Source organism: Magnolia sinica, chromosome 4, assembly GCF_029962835.1.
Source record: "Magnolia sinica isolate HGM2019 chromosome 4, MsV1, whole genome shotgun sequence".
Lineage (NCBI taxonomy): Eukaryota > Viridiplantae > Streptophyta > Magnoliopsida > Magnoliales > Magnoliaceae > Magnolia > Magnolia sinica.
In genome coordinates this window covers 113,673,851-113,694,120 of record NC_080576.1, presented here as the reverse complement: position 1 = coordinate 113,694,120, position 20,270 = coordinate 113,673,851, and the positions used below count along the sequence as shown (strand labels likewise).

General features: G+C 41.3%; 1 protein-coding gene across 1 annotated transcript; it reads right to left on the bottom strand.

Annotated features, from left to right (window-relative positions):
- Positions 1-248: 248 nt before the first annotated feature.
- Positions 249-19,737, bottom strand: LOC131243932 (acetyl-coenzyme A carboxylase carboxyl transferase subunit alpha, chloroplastic). The gene is made up of 12 exons (XM_058243564.1): positions 19,508-19,737; positions 18,497-18,856; positions 18,040-18,114; positions 17,669-17,776; positions 17,378-17,538; positions 16,062-16,176; positions 15,786-15,940; positions 5,240-5,291; positions 5,083-5,151; positions 3,932-4,009; positions 2,644-3,844; positions 249-697 (listed from the first exon to the last, which is right to left on the bottom strand). The coding sequence occupies exons 2-11, from the start codon at positions 18,821-18,823 to the stop codon at positions 2,651-2,653; spliced, it is 2,334 nt and encodes a 777-aa protein (XP_058099547.1). The 5' UTR covers positions 18,824-18,856; positions 19,508-19,737; the 3' UTR covers positions 249-697; positions 2,644-2,650.
- Positions 19,738-20,270: the final 533 nt, after the last annotated feature.

The following is a 20,270-nucleotide window of genomic DNA, read 5'->3' as shown; positions in this document are numbered from 1 at the left end:
GACTGAGTTGTCCTGTCAACTTTACTAGTCTTGCTGAGTCCAAACCAAGTCACTCCCAGGACCCGGTTTCCAAGCAATTCGGCTCAAAACCTTTCCGACTTGGCCATGTTTTGAGTTGAGTTGACTCAGCCAAGTTTCAAGTCGAGTCAGAGAAGTTTTAGATATCATGGATACTAGATTGCTTCAGAAATTTTTTATCACTATCCATGATTCAATTTGCTTATGAATCCAAATGGAGCCTCATGGAGTTCATGAAAGGATGCATATATAAACCCATGAAAGAATGTGGTATAAGCTTACACTTATTTCTGCTATTATTATAGCTGAGACATTTCCAGAGCCTCAACTTTACCTCAAATGCTTGTGAAATCTATACAGACTACTGATTTTTAAAATAGAGATTTTACGGTTTCAACACTAAAATAACTCAAACTAGCCCAGCTCCATAGAGAAGCTGAATAGACAGAGAAAAGGCCAACAACAAAAATCTGCAAGAAAGCTACCTACTGCTTTCTTGTTTGTATTCCAAGTGGAGCATCCACAGATTCTAGTTAAAAGATGGAAAAGACAGCTCAAATTCGGCAGACTGGTGGTAATGGTGGGCCAGCTTCTGATTCCGATCGGAAGACGTGGTGGTTTTTGGAGAGAAGTCCATCCAAGAACTGAGGAGCTGTGTTTCTCATCAGGCCATCTTCACCTGCGTGATACGTGGAATAGTAAACAAGAATGGAGGAAATGAGCTAAACACCATGGGGCTAGCTGTAGATGAAACATGTGGGGCCCATTGTGGTGTATGTCTGGCATCCAATCCGTCCAGCAGGGTCACACCACCATGCATGAAAATGGGAAGCACCAAACTGCAGGCTTATCAAATCCATTTTCATGGTGGCGCAACCCTTATAGAAAAGTTAGATTTCACATACGCACCATGGTGGGCACTGCACCCCGACTGGTTACATTTACAACTAGCTCCGGATGAGACATTCTCAACAAACATAGCCAACCAAATGATGTAGGAAAACAGTGGAACTAAATGAATGGTTCTAAAATGTACTGATTGTACCATTGATCATTGTTCATAAAAATTAAAAATTAAAAATAATTCACATACAAGGAGAAGAAAGGTCCAACTCCAGACAGTGGACCGTGCTCAATTTTGGCACCAGTCTAAATCAAAACTGTCCATTCTGGTTGCTCACCCTGTTTTGATCTGTTGATCATTCCTTAAGAAGAACAAAGCTGATTTTGAAAAGGGTTCACTTGCACCTTCAAGAAAATGAGTGAGATTTTTCCAATATGGTTTTCAGAAACAAAGGTGGAATAAATTCACTTCACATCTGTAAAATAACAAGGGCAAAGACACAGTTCTATCCCTTTGAGCAGCCGCGATCAGGCAAGACTGATTTTCCAAGCCCTTGTTTTTATTGCAATTCATCTTCATCTTCCAGAGAGGCTCAGAGAGTTGCACCCTAGCTACAGATTATTCCTTCTTATGCTCAAAGAATAGACATCATGACAAGTTATGGCCCTTGATAGAGTGGAATGGCAGAAAAGGATTCATGCAGCCAACCTCAATTAGTTCAGATAACGCTTGGATGATTATGATTATGATGATTTTTATGGAACTGATATACACACCCTCTCTTTCTAGTTCATACAGTTCCATTTTTCCATTTCTAGTATTAGAACAGTCAGGATTTGTACTATTCTGAGAGAACTGATCCTCTACTGGCAAGCTAGCACAGCTTGTGGTACAATTGCCTGTAGGTGATCAGTTTATCATAGTTCAAAAACCAGAAAACACAACTCCAACTTGATATAGATTGCAAATATTAGAAATGTCAATACATATTTGAAACAGTTAAAGAGAAATGATCACATCATGCGCTTGTGACATCCATCCATCCCTCCAATAGGTTGGCCCCAACGTGAGGATCATCTTGTGCAAAAATCAGACCCATCCGCATGTCAAGTGGGCTGCACCATAGCGTGTAGCCACTGAGAGCCATTGAGAAATGATAAAATGCTAGTTTGGTCTGCCTGAGTGAATGGGGCTGATTTTTGCAGGAGATCCTCACAGTCGGGCCAGCCTCTTGGATGGGTTCAATTCGCACACACATGACATGTTGAAAGTTACCCACTGGGCGGACAGTAACTTACATTGTCCAACCAGTTGGATACAAGCATCTATCACAGTTATATGTAGTACAAGTAATATAAGCATAATTTAATCGAACTCCAGCACACATACCTCACAGTTAAGATTACCCCAGTTGATGTCTTGGGTTCAAATCTCATTGACACCTTATTTATATTTTATAAAATCCAGGCAAGTGACTCAATTCGAGTAACACCGAGTCATGTGAGTCAACCAAGACATTGAGTCAACTCACCAAGTCCCTCCAAGTCTAGGCCGAGTGAGGCCCAGTACCAAGTTTCCCAGCAACTTGGCTCAAAATCTCACTGAGTCAAGTTGACTTGGCTGAATTCGAGTCAAGTCAGCAAGTGTTTTGGAACTTTCCTCCTATTCTAATACACAAACTAGAAAAGGGTGCACGTGTTGAAAGGGAGGTGTAGATATCAGTCCCCTACTTGTATGGGAGTGATAAAAATAGCTCCCCATAGATGACAAAGGAAACTCACATTATGTTTATCTGCGGCTCACATCCATATTAATCTGCATTCTCGACACATCGTGTTTTGAATCGCCTTCTTGCAGAGCCTCCTTCTTCAAAACTCCATTCAATTCCTCCGATCCTTTGGCTTTAGCAATCTCCTGCATCAGCTTCTCATGCTTATCTATCAAGCCCGAGGAGCTTAAAGCAGCTCCAAGGCTCTGCTTTATCTGTTGCTTCAGTGCCTCGATCTTATTCGCTGATTCTGGATAGGGTGAATTCCCCGCCTTCGCCACCTCCAGCTTCAGCATCTCAATTTCGTTCTTCAGATCCGTTGAATCCACAGCATCTTGTATCACATCATTAATTTCATGATTCAATTCCTTGATCTTGACATTTAAATCTGAGAATGGTGGCTGCTCGATAAAGTCATTTGTTCTCAACACCTCTTGTTTTGGTGCCACAAGCTCAACATCCAAATGCAAGGACTTCAATACATTGGCCAGCTCTAATCCTATCTCCTTCTTCACTTTCACGATTTTCTCCTTCAGCCCATGATCGAGATCACCTTCTGTTGAGACTCCAAAATTTTCCATTTCTGCCTGTAGCATCTCAATCCTCTCCTTCATATCGGATCTATCAACAATCTCTTTGAGCCTTTTATTGATTTCCTGCTTTATCGACGCAAGTTTTCCTTCCTGCTCTGAGAGTTCCTTGGCTTTTGATATTTCCTTCAGCATATCAAGTTTGTAATTCAAGCTCGGTAAATTGGGAGATGTTGATAGACCTTGGTTCAACTCCTGCTTGAGTTTCTCAATCTTCTCCTTGAGGCCCGGATCTATGAGTTGGTCTGGCGAACTCCTCGCTTTTGAAACATCCTTCCGCAACAACTCGAGCCTGTCCTTCAATCCCATGGATTTGACAGCCTTAGAAAATTCCAGATCAACCTCCCTTTTCAGTTTCTCAATCATCTCATTCAGGCCCAACTCAGGAGGCCGAGACGAGGACTCCTTGGATTTGACAATTTGCAGTTTGAGCTTTTCAATCTCATCCTGCAAGTCAACATCTGAAGTTTTACTGGGCTCTCCCTTTTGAACCGGCTCCTCTTTCTTCTTCATTCTAGCTTTCTTTATTGGGTCTGCTGGAATGCCTTCTTGGAACCCACCCATTGCACGGAATTTGAGCATGCGATGGTGCAGGAGCTGTTGTGTGTCCATTTTCAAGAGCTCCTGTAACAGCAGCAGATAGATTAGATTGATAGGACTTCAATTTTAGAAATGTACATAGACTATCATAGCTGATAGTCTGATACATACTTTCAGTTCTCCAACAAGTGCAATCTTTATCCGTTCTGAGGTCCAAGATGGATCGGTGTGTGCACCACCAAGCGGTTCCTGTCATAATGTACAAATTCAATATTCAAAGGAGAGAGAGAGAGAGAGAGAGAGAGAGAGAGAGAGAGAGAGAGAGAGAGAGAGAGAGAGATGGGTGAAAGCATGCAGGGCAGAAACCAAGTCCGAAACAAGCAAGGGATCTCCCAAACAGCTTCTGTTTGAACTGCTTTAGGTGTGACAATCAGACACATAGATCTAACCACCTAATCTAAGTCTAGCAACCCATAGAACTAATAATCATCTAAAGCAGGGCTCCATGTGGAAAACAAGTTCAATGGTATTTCTGTATTGCAGGGGTACCTCATGTGAACATACTTCTAAAACTCAGCGACTCAATTAAAACTCTGCTGAGTCAATTCGACTCAATGGTATTTCATGTCAAGTCACAAGGGAAAATAAACTCAAGCGTGACTCCTCGATGTTTACTCACTGACTCAGTCAACTCAACATGACTCGCAAAAGAATGCAGTCTTGATAGAATCATGACAATATTAGTTCATGGTAGAAGCAAAAGGAGGTCAGGAAGCCAGAACCAAGGGTGGAGCATGGAGCCTTGGCTAGAAGATTCCTCCAACTAAATTCTGTTTTTCCCAAATCATCTCCACTGTACTGTTTCTCCCAAAGCATGTCCATTGTATTTGTGCCCATGTCATACCCCATCACAGTTCCTCTACACTTGGGTTGAATCCCCTAGGCAGCATTTTAGAATCTTGCAATAGGAGTTTATCAGAATTTAAGTTGGAAAAACATGATTGCTCACTTGATTCAGCTCCTGAATGAAACAAACAGAATCATTATTTCAGGCCAGTTTAATGGAAAACTGATAAGACAACGAGAATTCGCTTTCCGTGCTTGTACAAACACAGATGACAGTGGGTGGCTCAAAATGCTTCCTCTGGAAATGAGTTTTCAGGATACATCTAGATGCAGCCATATCTTGTCCTAAGCTAGCATTTTCTGCCTTTGTTTCGCTTTCTGGAAAGTAAAATATCCTCCAAGAATGATGAATGAAAGATAAAAAAAATTAAAAGAAAACATATTGTTGCAAAAGACATGTCCAGAAGAATATTTACGGGAATGATGCCATCTGCAATTTTCAGCTTGCACAATTCTGTAGCAGTTATCTTCAACTTCTCAGCTGCCTGGGAAGATGAAGAGTTACAGGCATATAAGAAATAACATGACTTAAATATACAAGTATGGAGGTAAGGAATTGAGTAAAAGTAGAACCTTTGGAGCAGCTTTGGAACTCTTCCACAAGATTGCAGCACATGCCTCTGGGCTATTCATATGAAAAGGATGTGGTGGAAAAGATTAACACTTGTTACCAACAAAGTAAAACACAGAGAAAGATAACAAGTAGTAGTAGAAGAAAAGATCAATGTAGATTCCAAATGAGCTATAAAGAAGAAGAAGAAGAAGAAGAATTAGGAACAAATAACTCAAATCAAGCAAAAAAGATGCAAAGAAAACAATAGGGGCCAGGTCAAATGGGTTCAAGCTAATAGTCATAGATGGTGAGAGAAACAAAGCAGATGAGTCAATCAATATGGTTCTTTATCCATGTGTTAAAAATGCAAAGAAGCCCTTAAGGTGTAACAAACTGGCTTGAAGTTATAAGCTCTCAAGAAGTAATAAAATGGCTCAAAAACCAAGATTCACGAACATAGGATCTTAACTAGTGACTCATGCAATGACATTAGATAACGAGACATCATTCTGGGTTGGATAGGCAGTTGACCGTTACCACTTGTGCACATGACAGTCAACAAAATTACATCAGGAACCGTTCCACTAACCTCCTAGAAGAATCTGTGTCCACTTTGCATATCATTGGTATAAAGTTACCAGTGGAAGAGGACCTTTCTTAGTTATCAACATTGCAATTGAACCTAGCCACCAATTTTGAATATCAGGCAATGGTTACATACATTACCATTGTTAAGGTTGGGAATTAAATATCTGTTGTACAAATGTTGCTGCCCATACAATGTACACCCCAAAAAGTGGGCCCAAACTTTGCCTAGGAGGGGAGGGATGAATGTTTGATATTTTTCCCATAAAATACAGCAAGGTGGGGTCCACAAAAGTGGCCCACCACTCAGAAAATCACACTGAAATTTGTGTTTTCCCCTCAACATGTAGGGCTGGACGCTCCAGCAAGGTGGACCGCCCACCCCCTATGGGCCTCATTTTTGGGTGCCATTGCATGGACAATCTGAGGTGTGATCTATCACACTTCAAGGTGGGGTCCACTCCTTCAAAATACACCCCATAACAAGAAAGAAAAGGGTAAAAATCATGGTCCAATCCCATGCAAAACATCAACTAGAACAGCTCATACAAACAGTCCAGAAATTCTGGACAGCCATATATAGCTGGACATACCAGCCTATAACTAAATAAATATAGCAAATAAGGGGAGGTGTAGCCTTCCTTGGTAGGCCCCACACATGTCCAGATCAAGAACTCAAGCCAAGATACTTGCATGCATTAAATAAGGCACCCAAAAATCATGAAATGGGTGGTAGGGGCGTCCCACCATTGCTGGATTTTCTAGACGTCCCAGGCCCACCAAGTGGGCCACACATATCATCATCCAACATAAGAGAAAAGAGAGAAAGAAGGACAATCCGGTCATGGGGATAGGGCCCCACCGCTAATGAGCCCTCCCAAGAACAATCACACCCATAGGTCTACATTGATTTGTACTCACAACATACAACTAATACATGCATGGTCTATAATTAAAATGGATGGTTGGGATGCCATCCCAACATGATGTTAAGGTCTAGATGACCTTAGGATGTTGTAGATCATGAGATACATCATGATGGGGTCCATGGAGAATGACCCATCATGGAACATTGCATGCATGTAAGATGGGCTAAGGGCCACATACATGTGATCAAATGGGATCCCCACCATGGATTGGTGAGTCCCATATGCTCCATTCATGAAGAATAAGGGGATCAAGAGATGAAAAGAAAAATCAGCAAGATATAGTCACCCACATGCAAACCAAGCTCTCAATCTTCCGCACCATGTAAATCTTGGTCCAAGGAAGATGGTTTGATAGTTGAGATGATTTTTCAAGGGTGGGATTGGAGGGATTTTGGAGCTTTGAGGGCTGGAGAAATGGGGGAATATGGGACGTTGGGAGGGGTTTGCTAGCATGGAGAGAAAATGAAAAGGAGGGAGAGAGATAAAGGAGAGAGAGTAATGATTTGTTGTAGGAGAAAGTAATGATTGCCTATGGGAGGAGAAACCAAAGTGATAGGTTAAGGTAGGCTTTGGTGGTGTGTGGGGTTGGGTAGTGTTTGTTATGGAATTTTTATGTGGTGTGTAGTGTTGCATTGAAACTGGTGCCAAGAGTGGGGTCACATGCATCACACCTAAGTGAGCTACATGATTAAGGGTCATACAATGAAATGTTCATAACTTTTGATCTATATATCGGATGGACGCATAAGACGCGTCGTCGGAACCACAACGACGATGCGAACAAGATGGCGTAGGTTTCGGGCCGATCCGAGTTGGGTCAACGTGATCGGACTTAAAGATGTCCGCAAACACTATCCGAGGGTCGTGGGTCGCCGGGATTCGACCGATAAGATCGCGGGACTAAGAGAAATGAAATGCACACCTACATACACATATGCACACACAGGAACTCGGGTCGGGTCTTACAATCCTCCCCACTAACAAAGAAATTTCATCCTCGAAATTACCAAAATTGAAACAACGAAAATGCATAAACATCATCATATATATCTCAATCATCAATCACAAGAGAAGGCAATACAAGCAATGCAAGCAATTAATCATCGAACAAATGGGGATAACGCTCTCTAATCTCGGCCTCGCGTTCCAAGACGCCTCGACCTCCGAATGATGACCCCATTGCACCTTCACTAAGGGAATGACCTTGGTCCCAAGGTGTCCCGTATCGGTATCGGTTGGTGTAACGGTGACCTCCAAAACCGATACGGATACGGGGGCGTAACGGTGATACGGGGGCGTAACGGCCCGTAACGGTGCAAAAAATTTTTTTTGTCAAAAAAATATGAAAAAATATGGATTAAATCCGGAATATTCTAAGCATTCCAAATATGCATTCATTTATAAATTGGAACATGTTTATGGTGGTGTAACGGTCCACTCTTTGGTGAGAAGTTGTATCGGACTATCTGATGAATTTATGAACCAGATAACCTGAATTTGACTACAAAATTCATATATTTAATTTTCTAACTATCTACTATCAATGATAGATATATTAGAATGAATGTAATATGAAAATATCTTACATTTAGGTGTTTGCAATTATTTTTGAGGGCCAAAATTCATGCATAAATAGAAAAAAATATATAAAAAATATAAAATGGTACCCCAAATATGTAAAATGCACATTAACATGTTCTACTATGATTAACACATCATATGGCATCATAAAAACAGCAAAAGAATCATTAAAAATGATTTTTCGAATTTTCAAAAAAGGGCCGAAATAAATGCGTAAATAGAAAAAAATATTAAAAAAATATAAAATGGCACCCCAAATATGTAAATTGCACATTAACATGTTCTACTATGATTAACACATCATATGACATCATTAAAACAGCAAAAGAATCATTAAAAAATGATTTTTCGAATTTTCAAAAAAAGGGCCGAAATAAATGCGTAAATAGAAAAAAATATAAAAAAAATATAAAATGGCACCCCAAATATGTAAAATGCACATTAACATGTTCTACTATGATTAACACATCATATGATATCATTAAAACAGCAAAAGAATCATTAAAAAATGATTTTTCGAATTTTCAAAAAAAGGGCCAAAATAAATGCGTAAATAGAAAAAAATATAAAATATATAAAATGGCACCCCAAATCTGTAAAATGCACATTAACATGTTCTACTATGATTAACACATCATATGATGTCATTAAAACAGCAAAAGAATCATTAAAAAATGATTTTTCGAATTTTCAAAAAAAGGGCCAAAATAAATGCGTAAATAGAAAAAATATTAAAAAATATAAAATGGCACCCCAAATCTGTAAAATGCACATTAACATGTTCTACTATGATTAACATATCATATGATGTCATTAAAACAGCAAAAGAATCATTAAAAATGATTTTTCGAATTTTCAAAAAAGGGCCAAAATAAATGCGTAAATAGAAAAAAATATTAAAAAAATATAAAATGGCACCCCAAATCTGTAAAATGCACATTAACATGTTCTACTATGATTAACACATCAAATGGCATGATTAAAACAGCAAAACAACCATTAAAATTTGAATTTTCGAATTTTAAAAAAAGGGGCCAAAATTCATGCGTAAATAGAAAAAAATATTAAAAAATTATTAAATGGCACCCCAAATCTGTAAAATGTACATTAACATGTTCTACTATGATTAACACATCATATGACATGATTAAAACAGCAAAACATATTAAAAAAAGTATAAATACCTATTTTTGACGAATTTCTGAAAAATGGCCCACCGAGCTTTGATTCAAAAAAATCTGTGATATAATGTGTTTTTATCTCAAATACCTAGCTAAGGTTGGTCGAAATTAGTAGTAGAAGGAGTGAAAAACAGTTTGGAAGCAAAAGGTTTCAAAAAAACAGCAAAAAATGAGCTAAAAATGAAAAAAAAAAAAAGTTACCGTTACGGGCCCGTATCGGCCGATACGGGTACAAAAAATCGTATCGGCGTTACCGTTACGTATCGACCGATACGGCCGATACGTAACCGATTCGGCACACCCTGCTTGGTCCTGAGGACCTGCTCCTTCCGATCAAGAATACGGATCGGTTGCTCGATACAGGAAGCATCCTTACGGACCTCGAGTGGCTGTTAATCAATCACAAGGATTGTGTCTGACCCATACTTCTGTAACATAGAAACATGGAACACGTCGTGGATCACAGACAACTCAGGAGGTAAGTCAAGCCTATAGGCCACAACGCCCACGCGCTTGGTAATCTCAAAAGATCCAATGAATCTCGGGACAAGCTTGCCCTTCACACCAAATCGAACCATGCCTTTCATAGGCTAGTATATTGATATACCAATCCCCAACCGCAAACTCGAGAGGTCGACGCCGACGATCAGCAAAACTCTTCTACCGGCTCTAAGTTGTGCGTATTCTCTGCCTGATAACATTAATAGCTTCCGACGTTTACTGCACAAGCTCGGGACCTAGGAGACGATGCTCTCCAATCTCGGTCCAACAACTAGGAGATCTGCACGGTCTACCATAGAGTGCCTCAAAAGGAGTCATACCGATAGTCGTCTGATAACTATTGTTGTATGCGAACTCGGCGAGGCGCAAATGCTCATCCCAACTGCCCGCAAAGTTGATCACACAAGATCTGAGCATATCTTCAAGGATCTGGTTGACCCTTTCGGTTTGCCCATCCGTCTGCGGATGATAAGCGGTGCTGAGATGCAAAGTGGCCTCCATCGCCTGCTGGAAACTTCTCCAAAACTGAGACGTAAATCTGGAGTGTCAATCAGAAACGATCAAAACTGGAATATCGTGCAGTCTCACTATCTCCTCAATGAACACATTTGCAAGCCGGTCCATAGACCAGGAAGCACGCACCGGAATAAAATGAGTCATCTTCGTCAAAAGATCGACGATAACCCAAATGGTATTGTGACCGCACTGAGTCCTTAACAAACACGCGATGAAGTCCATCGACACGTGCTCCCACTTCTACACTGGAATGCTCAACAGTTGCAAGGGACCAGGGGGTCTCTAGTGATCGGCCTTGATATGCTGGCATGTGTCACACTCGGCCACAAAACTAACAATCTGGCGCTTCATCCCCTGCCAAAAATACTGCCTTCTCATATCACGATACATCTTCGTGGAGCCCGGGTGAATAGTAAGTCTCGATCAGTGTGCCTCGATCATCAGATCACGACACAAATCTGGCACATCCGGGACACAATCGACCTCTGAAGCGTAATCCACCATCGGAATCAATCTGCTAGTTTGACTGCTCCACGGATGCGGCCTCTGCTCGGTACTCCTGAAGTGACTCATCCGTCTGCTGAGCCTTAATCACCCTAACCACCAAAGAGGGTTGAATCGACAAGCTTGAAAGCTGAACAATAAAAGAATGCAGACCGAACTCGAAGTCAAACTCTGAAACATCCTCGAGCAGCTGCCAATTGCTTGTGAGTGCCCGGATGTGTTCCAGGAGATCCCGGGTTTGCCGCCGCGTATGTCTATGTATCAAGAAGAATGCACTCACACCATTATGTCTATGTATCTAGACCTTGTCCCTCCTTGGGAAGGAGGAATATGTTCCACGTCATCATCGCCGAGTAGCACACTCACACCATTATGACCCATATGCATCATCTGCGTGAATAGATTGCATTGTGTGTGGTCATTAGGGTTGATATGATAGAGGGATGGAGTTTCTCCCCTAGTACACATCGAGCAGCCAATCCGTATTCTTGATCGGAAGGAGCAGGTCCTCAGGACCAAGGTCATTCCCTTGGTGAAGGTGCAATGGGGTCATCATTCGGAGGCCGAGGCGTCTTGGGAACGCGAAGCCGAGATTAGAGAGTGTTATCCCCATTTGTTCGATGATTGATTGCTTGCATTGCTTGTATTGCCTTCTCTTGTGATTGATGATTGAGATATATATGATGATGATGTTTATGCATTTTCGTTGTTTCGGTTTTGATAATTTCAAGGACGAAATTTCTTTATTGGTGGGGAGGATTGTAAGACCCGACTCAAGTTCCTGTGTGTGCATGTGTATGTGCAAGTATGCATTTCATTTCTCTTGGTCCCGCGGTCTTACCGGTCAAATCCCGGCGACCCGCGACCCTCGGATAGTGATTGCGGTCATCCTTAAGTCTGGTCACGTTGACCCGACTCAGATCGGCCCGAAACCTACGCCATCTTGTTCGCATCGTTGTTGTGGTTCCGACGACGCATCTTGTGCGTCCATCTGATATATAGATCAAAAGTTATGAACATTTCATCGTATGACCCTTAATCATGTGGCTCACTTAGGTGTGATGCATGTGACCCCACTCTTGACACAAGTTCCAATGCAACACTACACACACCACATAAAAATTCCATAACAAACACTACCCAACCCCACACACCACGAAAGCTTACCCTAACCTATCACTTTGGTTTCTCCTCCCATAGGCAATCATTACTTTCTCTTACAACAAATCATTACTCTCTCTCTTTATCACTTTCCTCATTCTCTCCATACTAGCAAACCCCTCTCCCAACGTCCTATCTTGCCCCATTTCTCCAGCCCTCAAAGCTCCAAAATTCCTTCAATCTCGCCCTTGAAAACTCATCTCAACCATCAAACCCTCTTCCTTGGACCAAGATCTACATGGTGTGGAAGGTTGAGAGCTTGGTTTGCATGTGGGTGACTATATCTTGCTGATTTTCCTTTTCATCTCTTAATCCTCTTATTCTTCATGAATGGAGCATATGGGACCCACCAATCCATGGTGGGGATCCCATTTGATCACATGGATGTGGCCCTTGGCCCATCCTACATGCATGCAATGTTCCATGATGGGCCATTCTCCATGGACCCCATCATGATTTATCTCATGATCTACAACATCCTAAGGTCATCTAGACCTTAACATCATGTTGGGATGGCATCCCAACCATCCATTTTAATTATAGACCATGCATGTATTAGTTGTATGTTGTGAGTACAAATCAATGTAAATCTATGGATGTGATTGTTCTTGGGAGGGCTCATTAGTGGTGGGGCCCTATCCCCATGGCCGGATTGTCCTTCTTTCTCTCTTTTCTCTTATGTTGGATGATGATATGTGTGGTCCACTTGGTGGGCCTGGGACGTCTAGAAAATCCAGCAATGGTGGGACGCCCCTACCACCCATTTCATGATTTTTGGGTGCCTTATTTAATGCATGCAAGTGTCTTGGCTTGAGTTCTTGATCTGGACATGTGTGGAGCCCACCAAGGAAGGTTACACCTCCCCTTATTTGCTATATTTATTTAGTTATGGGCTGGTATGTCCAGCTATATATGGCTGTTCAGAATTTCTAGACTGTTTGTATGGGCTGCTGTAGTTGATGTTTGGCATGGGATTGGACCATGATTTTTACCCTTTTCCTTCTTGTTGTGGGATGTATTTTGAAGGAGTGGACCCCACCTTGAAGTGTGATGGATCACACCTCAAATTGTCCACGCAATGGCGGTCCACCTTGCTGGACCGTCCAACCCTACATATTGAGGGGAAAACACAAATTTCAGTGTGATTTTCTGAGTGGTGGGCCACTTTTGTGGACCCCACCTTGCTGTATTTTATGGAAAAAATATCAAACATTCATCCCTCCCCTCCTAGGCAAAGTTTGGGCCCACTTTTTAGGGTGTAAATTGTATGGGCAGCAACATTTGTACAACAAATTTTTAATTCCCAACCTTACTGTGATCTTGGGTATGCTCGTATTGGAAATAGTAATGTGGTTATGGAAATCCTCCTTGTGGGATCCCAGGATTGGAACCTGCCTCAGGAGCCGAGAATAGGGTACTACGGAGGCTGTTGTGGCTAGAAACGGCTATCAGGTTCCTTGTGAGTCCGATTACCGAGTCTGGGGCGTGACAGGAGTGGATCTTCCCCTTGCCCTTTTAGATCCTTCAACTTGTACCAACTCTGATGCATGTCCCCATCAAACTCACTCCTAACCAATGCAAATCTTGGTCTCCATTGCACATGAACAAACCATCTAAGTCTACTTTTCCTCATCTTATTACCTATTGGTGCTACTCCTAAGTTCTCTTGAATGCAGTCATTTCTAATTCTATCTTTCCTCATCCTGCAACTCATCCATCTCAACATCCTCATTTCGGCTACACATTCTACAAACATGTTGTTCTTTAAATGCCCATCATTCAGTCCCATAACACATGGCTGGTCTTTAGCCATCCTATAAAGTTTCCCCTTCAGTTTGAGTGGTTCACAACAATTGCATAAAACTGCGGAGGCACATCTCCATTTCTTCCATCTGAATTGAATTCTATGGGGCATCGTCCTTCTCAATCTCTCCACTCATGAATTATTGACCTAAGATATCAAAAGTGGTCATTTTGAGAAATTTCATGGTCAGCAATCTTAACAACTTCCTCGTTTGCACTCCATTGTTGCTAAAATCACACTCCATATATTTTGTTGTAGTACAACTAATTTTAAATCCTTTAAATTCTGAAGTACCCCTCCAGAAATCCAGCTTTCAGCTTTGTCTCTACGCCCTCTTTCATCTTGTCAAGCAAAACTACGCCCTCTTTCATCTTGTCAATCAAATTATGTCATCTACAAATAACCTAAACCATAGGATCTCTTCCTGCAAATACTCCATTAACTTGTCCATAACCAATGCAAAAGCATAGGAGCTCGATGCTGATCCCAGGTGCTACCCTACAGTAATTGGGAACTCGCTTGTCTCTCTACTAGCATTCCACACACTTGTTACTACTCCCTCATACATATCCTTAATCATGTCAATATATCCTCTTGAAACTTCTTTCTTTCCCAATGCTGACCTTGAATCATTTGAAAGCTAGGATGATGGTAATAATGATCCACATCCTGGAGACCAGTACATACATGAGCATTATTTTCCAGTCACCGTCTATGCTATATTGTTTTTTCCATTTTGCATTCCTCCATTCTCTTCATTAGGAAAGGTAGAAGCCTAAGCGACTGCTATCTTGTATATATTCTTCATCTTGTATGTTTTATTCACGGTATTGTGTATACTGGTTGTCTCTACTTGATAATAATAAAACTAAACAACTTGTTATCTGTAGTTCTGTACATGAAGTTTTTATAATGATCATGGTCAAAGAGAGTTCGTCTTCCAACAACAGTAGATGCAGCATACGTTAAAAAATAATGAACTCTGGCTGATTGGTTGTGGGTGTCGATGAAGCCATGGTCATAAAGCATACTTCATCTAAGCATGGATTCAGATAACCACCCTCAATGCAATCCAGGGTTTTGCTGTTATGCCCACGTACCATCATCATCATCTAAGCCTTATCCCAATGATCGGCTACATGAATCCTTTTTTTGCCATTCCACTCTATCAAGGGCCGTACTTCAGTTAAGACCATAGGTCTTCAGGTCTTTTCTTGCTACTTCCACCCAAATCCTTTTGGCCCTTCCCCTTGCACTTTTAGAGCCTCTAGCTTATACTAACTCCCTCCTAAACAGCACTCGTGCCCACATAACATGACAGCTACAAATGGCATTTCCATGGCGAAATTAGTCTCACTAGTGACACGATAATGGTGTTAGCAAACTATAGCAATCAATAGATAATTTTACCAAAGCAGGAGGACCATGGAGAGTGGTTAAAATCTTAGAAATAATGAATTCTTATTTGGCGCAAGCATGTATTCTAAAATTATCAGATTCTTTTTACCAGGTGACATTGTAGCAAAAAAACACTAAATAGCACGTCGGATTAATGTCTCAGTCATCCCTATTGTGATCTTATCGCAGTGTTGAGAAAGAAACAACATGTTGGTTCATCCACCAAAAAGGCTACACACACATCTAGGCAATTGATAAATGAAACCAAGTTCAGCTCTACACATTTCATGACACCGTCATCCAATTAGAAAGTTCACAATGAATAGTCAGTAGGCATTTATCCTGCTGATAACTTTGCACTACCAATGCTAAGCAGATCAAACATCAATGAGCATGTCAAAATCACCTGGCAACAAAGAAAACTGCATTTTCCATCATTAATAATCTGTTAGCACATCCAATAGCAAGTGCACCACCAGAACCACCTTCCCCAATAACAACCGTAACAATTGGAACTTTCAGACCAAACATAGCCCTCAAATTATGTGCTATGGCCTCACCCTGCATGCAAGAGCGAGCAAACAATGCAGTACAGTAAATGTCAGATGCATCCAATTTTAGGTCATGTCTATAAGTAATCAAGGACAGGGAACTATGCTTAAAAGTGAAATCAGATACATACTTGGCCTAATTCCTCTGACCTAAGGTCTGCATAAGCCCCTGGCGTGTCAATAAATGTAACGATAGGCAATCCATGATGATCGGCATAAAGCATCAGGCGCAAAGCTTTCCGGTAACTGTTTAGAAGTTAACGTCATCAAAGGCTTGAACAAGTATTGATTACTTGCACAGCTTCACAGTAAATGCCAAACACATTATATTTCATTATATTTCTTTTTCTTTCTTGGCCTTGGGCCCTAATAAATTGCATTATGCTTTGGAAGAAGAAAAAAATGATTCAACAAAAACATTTTCACTGGAATTATAATGAAAACACTTTCACCAAATCATTTGTGGGCCCCACCATGATGTGTTGATGACATCCACTCCAACCACCAGATGAGTCGCCCCTCATTCTGGCACGGCTCTAAAAATCAGCTGATCCGTGACTCGGCTGGGCCACATGACAGGGAAACAATTGAGGGGAGACACTCACCCTTGATTTCATAGAGTGCCCACCATGTTGTATATATGCCATCTAATCCATTCACCTGAAGCATCTAGCCCAAATGAAGAGATCCAACCCCAGATGAAGGGATCCCACGGCCATCAGGCCTTTTTGACACTCATGAGGACCTCATTGGAGATCAATGGTGGGCTTCCCCCCCTGCACAGTTTCCTACCGTGTGGCCCACCTTAGTTTTGGATCAGATTAGTTTTTGGACCACTTGCCAAATAAGCCAAGTGTATTCGATGGACGGGTCAGATGTCATCAACACATGACGTTGGGCCACACCCAATGCTTTCATAGTAATTTTGGTGAAAAGGTTTGCATTGAATCAGCCTCTAACCACGATGGGTTAATGGCATCCACTCCGACCATCAGAAGCATCGCCCCTCGTTCAAGCACATGCCCAAAAAGTCAGCCAATCCATGACTCAAGTGGGCCACATGGCAGGGAAACAGTTGAGGGGAGACGCGCACCCTTGATTTTGTGGAGGACCCACCATGTTGTGTTATGCCATCCAACCCATCATTTAAAGCAGCACTTAAAGCATCTTCCCCAGATGAAGGGATTCTGCGGCCATCAGACCATTTTGACACTCCAGTGGGTCCCATTGGAGATCAATGGCGGTCATCCCCCCTAAATAGCTTCCTACCTTGTCGGCCACCTCAGCTGTGGATTGGATTGGTTTTTGGATGGACAGGTCAGAAATCATCAACACATCATGGTGTGCCCAACACAATGTTTTCATAACTATTTTTAACAAATTCAGGCCCATCTACAAGTACAATTTTAACAGCGTCTGGTTACACATCTACCACCAAAAAACATACCCGTGTGGAGTAGGCATCCCAAAGTTACGTTGAATGTTTTCTTTCGTGTTTCTACCTTTTTGATGACCTATGAAAAGACAGTTCATACCATCTATACTTCCTATGCCTGTGACAATGGCAGGATCATCATAACCAGCACGGTCTCCATGAAGCTCCACCCACTGTGTCAACATTGAAGAAAATAATTACTTGAGAACAATATTGATACATCAAACACACCCAAAAGAATTGGACAAGATTTATTGCAGTGGAGATGAAAAAATTTTAAAAGTGAAAAGCTAAGTACCAAACCTTGTCAGTAATCCTTAACATATGGTCAAGAAAAGTTGGCCTGTTAGGATGCCGAGCAATGGTCAAGCGTTGTATGGGAGTCAGATGTGTGTACAGGTCTTTTAAAGCCTGAAATCAACAGTTGCAAGACCATGAGAAGCATGTGGAATCATAATTAAAACCAGCAAATACTTTGGCTTTTTTTAAGGGAACTATATAAAACCGAATCCAGTGCATTGACATTGATGCAAGTCACATATGAGAGATGAGTAAACCCAAGAATTCTATATAGGGATGACAATTTGTAGCTAGCTCCCATCTGAGAGATGATATGTTAGGGTGTCAAATTCTAACACGAATTTTGTTCAAAAGAGCCCAAAGAATGTCTATACCTGCTGATACTTAGTCTCCAGAGAAGAGATCTGGTCACTGAAATCCAGACCAGTTTCATCTGCCATCTTTCGTACCTGAAATTGAGACAAGCAGAACTCAGCTGCAGATTCATTAGGGGTTTTAAAACAGGAGAAAACAAAGAAGGAAAGAAAGAAAGGAGAATGAGAGAGAAAGAGAGAGAGAGGCTCATCCTCAAACTCGATTCAGAAATTGAAAAAGCCACACCTAATTTAAGAGTTAATATTCCCTCTAATCCAACTGAATCTATGTAAGCCAGTGAAAAGAGTTAAAGGACAGAATTCAAAACACATCTCCAAATTTATCTAAATGTTCATTCAATGATAATAATCATATTCACAGGCATCCAGACCGAAGACAAGAATGATAGAGATCTGATTCACATCTATTTCAGCAAGAACAAGAGTCCAAAAATCAACAAACAAACAAAAAACTCACATCAATGATCTTCTTCTCTAGAGCTCTGAGAGGTTTCTCGAAGTCCAATGTAACTGGCTTCGGCTTCTCTTTCAAAGGCTTGAAATGCGAGAGATAGCTCACATGTCCACCTTTCACATTCGGGTCAACCTCGTCCGGCCACGGGTAATCGTGCTTCTTCCACTTCTTGATCTTTGCAACGATGGAGAGATCCCTCCTCCCAACACCTAAGCACGTCCTCCCAAGATATTTCAAAGGCATCCCATTGATGCCACTACAAGAACTCTGAAGATGATCTGAGGCAGAGGTGCCGGAAAATGCAATTGGAGAATGAGGCAAAGAAGCCATTTTTGATCTCCAGAGAATGCGCCACAGAGGATCCTACATTACAACAAAAATAAACAAGAAAGATCTCAATATTTGCGGACATTTGAAGTGGAAATTGCTCAAGGTAGCTAAACTTATGGAAAACCTGACAAAAAAAAAAAAAGAGCTCAAAACCTAAAGAATCAAAGAAAACAGACCAAACGAAGCTCAATTTTGCAAAATCCACCAAAGAATCCTGGAAATATCTCAAAATAGCTCGAGTTTTCAAAGGACTAGAAAGAAGTGAACATCTCCAGAACACGCTCCAAAGAAGATAAAAACACAAATAGAATCTCGACAACAGCCAGAATATCACCACCTAAAACCACAGATTTCAAAAAAATCGAAAAAATTAAAATCCCAAAATACCAGAAAATTTGCCGGGAAGAGCTCCGGATCAAATATCTCAAATTACGAAAATTTTCAAAAGGACTAGAAAGAACTTGAATATCTAGACACGCACCAAAAAACATCAAAGCACAAACATTCGTTTGATATTCGCCAGGAATCAACAACTAAAACAGAGAGATCTCAAAATGCGAGAAAATCAAAAGCTGAAAATGCCAGACAATTCACAAGGATGAGCTCCGGATCTCCAGAAACTGGACAAAGAACAGAGAAACAACGAAATATGCCGAAAATGAATCAAGAGAAGGGAGGAATCACCTGAGAGAGATCAAGATCTCCAGAAAAAAGCCTCGAAGAAGATCAAAATCGGCGGTAGAGTAGAGAAAGAAAAGATCAAAATCGCCGAGATTCGAAAGAGAGAAGGAGGGGGGAAAAAAACCCTAGAAATGAGAAGGAGAGATGAAGAATATATATGGAGGCATTGGGATCATCGATGGGATCGACGACACTCCCACTGTTTTGTTTGTTATTTTGAAAGGTGGAAGGAACGAGAAAAGGCCTTTTCGATACTTCTTATGCGAGGGAGGGCTTACGGTGTTAGCTTGTGTTAGTTCACCACCATTTTAAGAAGACAGTGCTCCTGCGAGGTCACGGTAAGGGCCAGTTCCGTGGACCAATAGGATGTTTTTCGTGCATCTGAACCGTTAAGTCGGTGAGTCACCTCCAAGTGATGAATGTTCAAAACATAATCCATATCTGGAACTCAGGTGGGCCACAACATATGAAACAGTGTAAAATTACGATGCAGTTGGGTGCTGCTCCTGCATGTATCAGTGCATGTGGGGGGAGTTGAGTACGTGGCAGTGGCAGGTCACTATTAGAAATGAGTCGAGGTGGAGCATGTTTGACAAGCGAGCTTACCCTTGCCATGTAGGGCTCACCTTGATGAATTTGCTGTAAATCAATGCCGTCCATCTATTTTTTTTTTTAGCTTGTTTTAGAACGTTATCCAAAAATTTAAGCAGATCTAAATCTCCAGTGGACTACATCATTGGAAAAAGTATTGACCAATCATTAAAAA

Coding starts and splice junctions, on each gene's coding strand:
- LOC131243932 (XM_058243564.1), bottom strand. CDS start 18,823: ATGGCTTCTTTGCCTCATTCTCCAATTGCATTTTCCGGCACCTCTGCC. Junction 15,941..16,061: donor GGTCAGAGGAATTAGGCCAA/GTATGTATCTGA, acceptor TCTTGCATGCAG/GGTGAGGCCATAGCACATAA. Junction 5,152..5,239: donor GTTCCAAAGCTGCTCCAAAG/GTTCTACTTTTA, acceptor TCATCTTCCCAG/GCAGCTGAGAAGTTGAAGAT.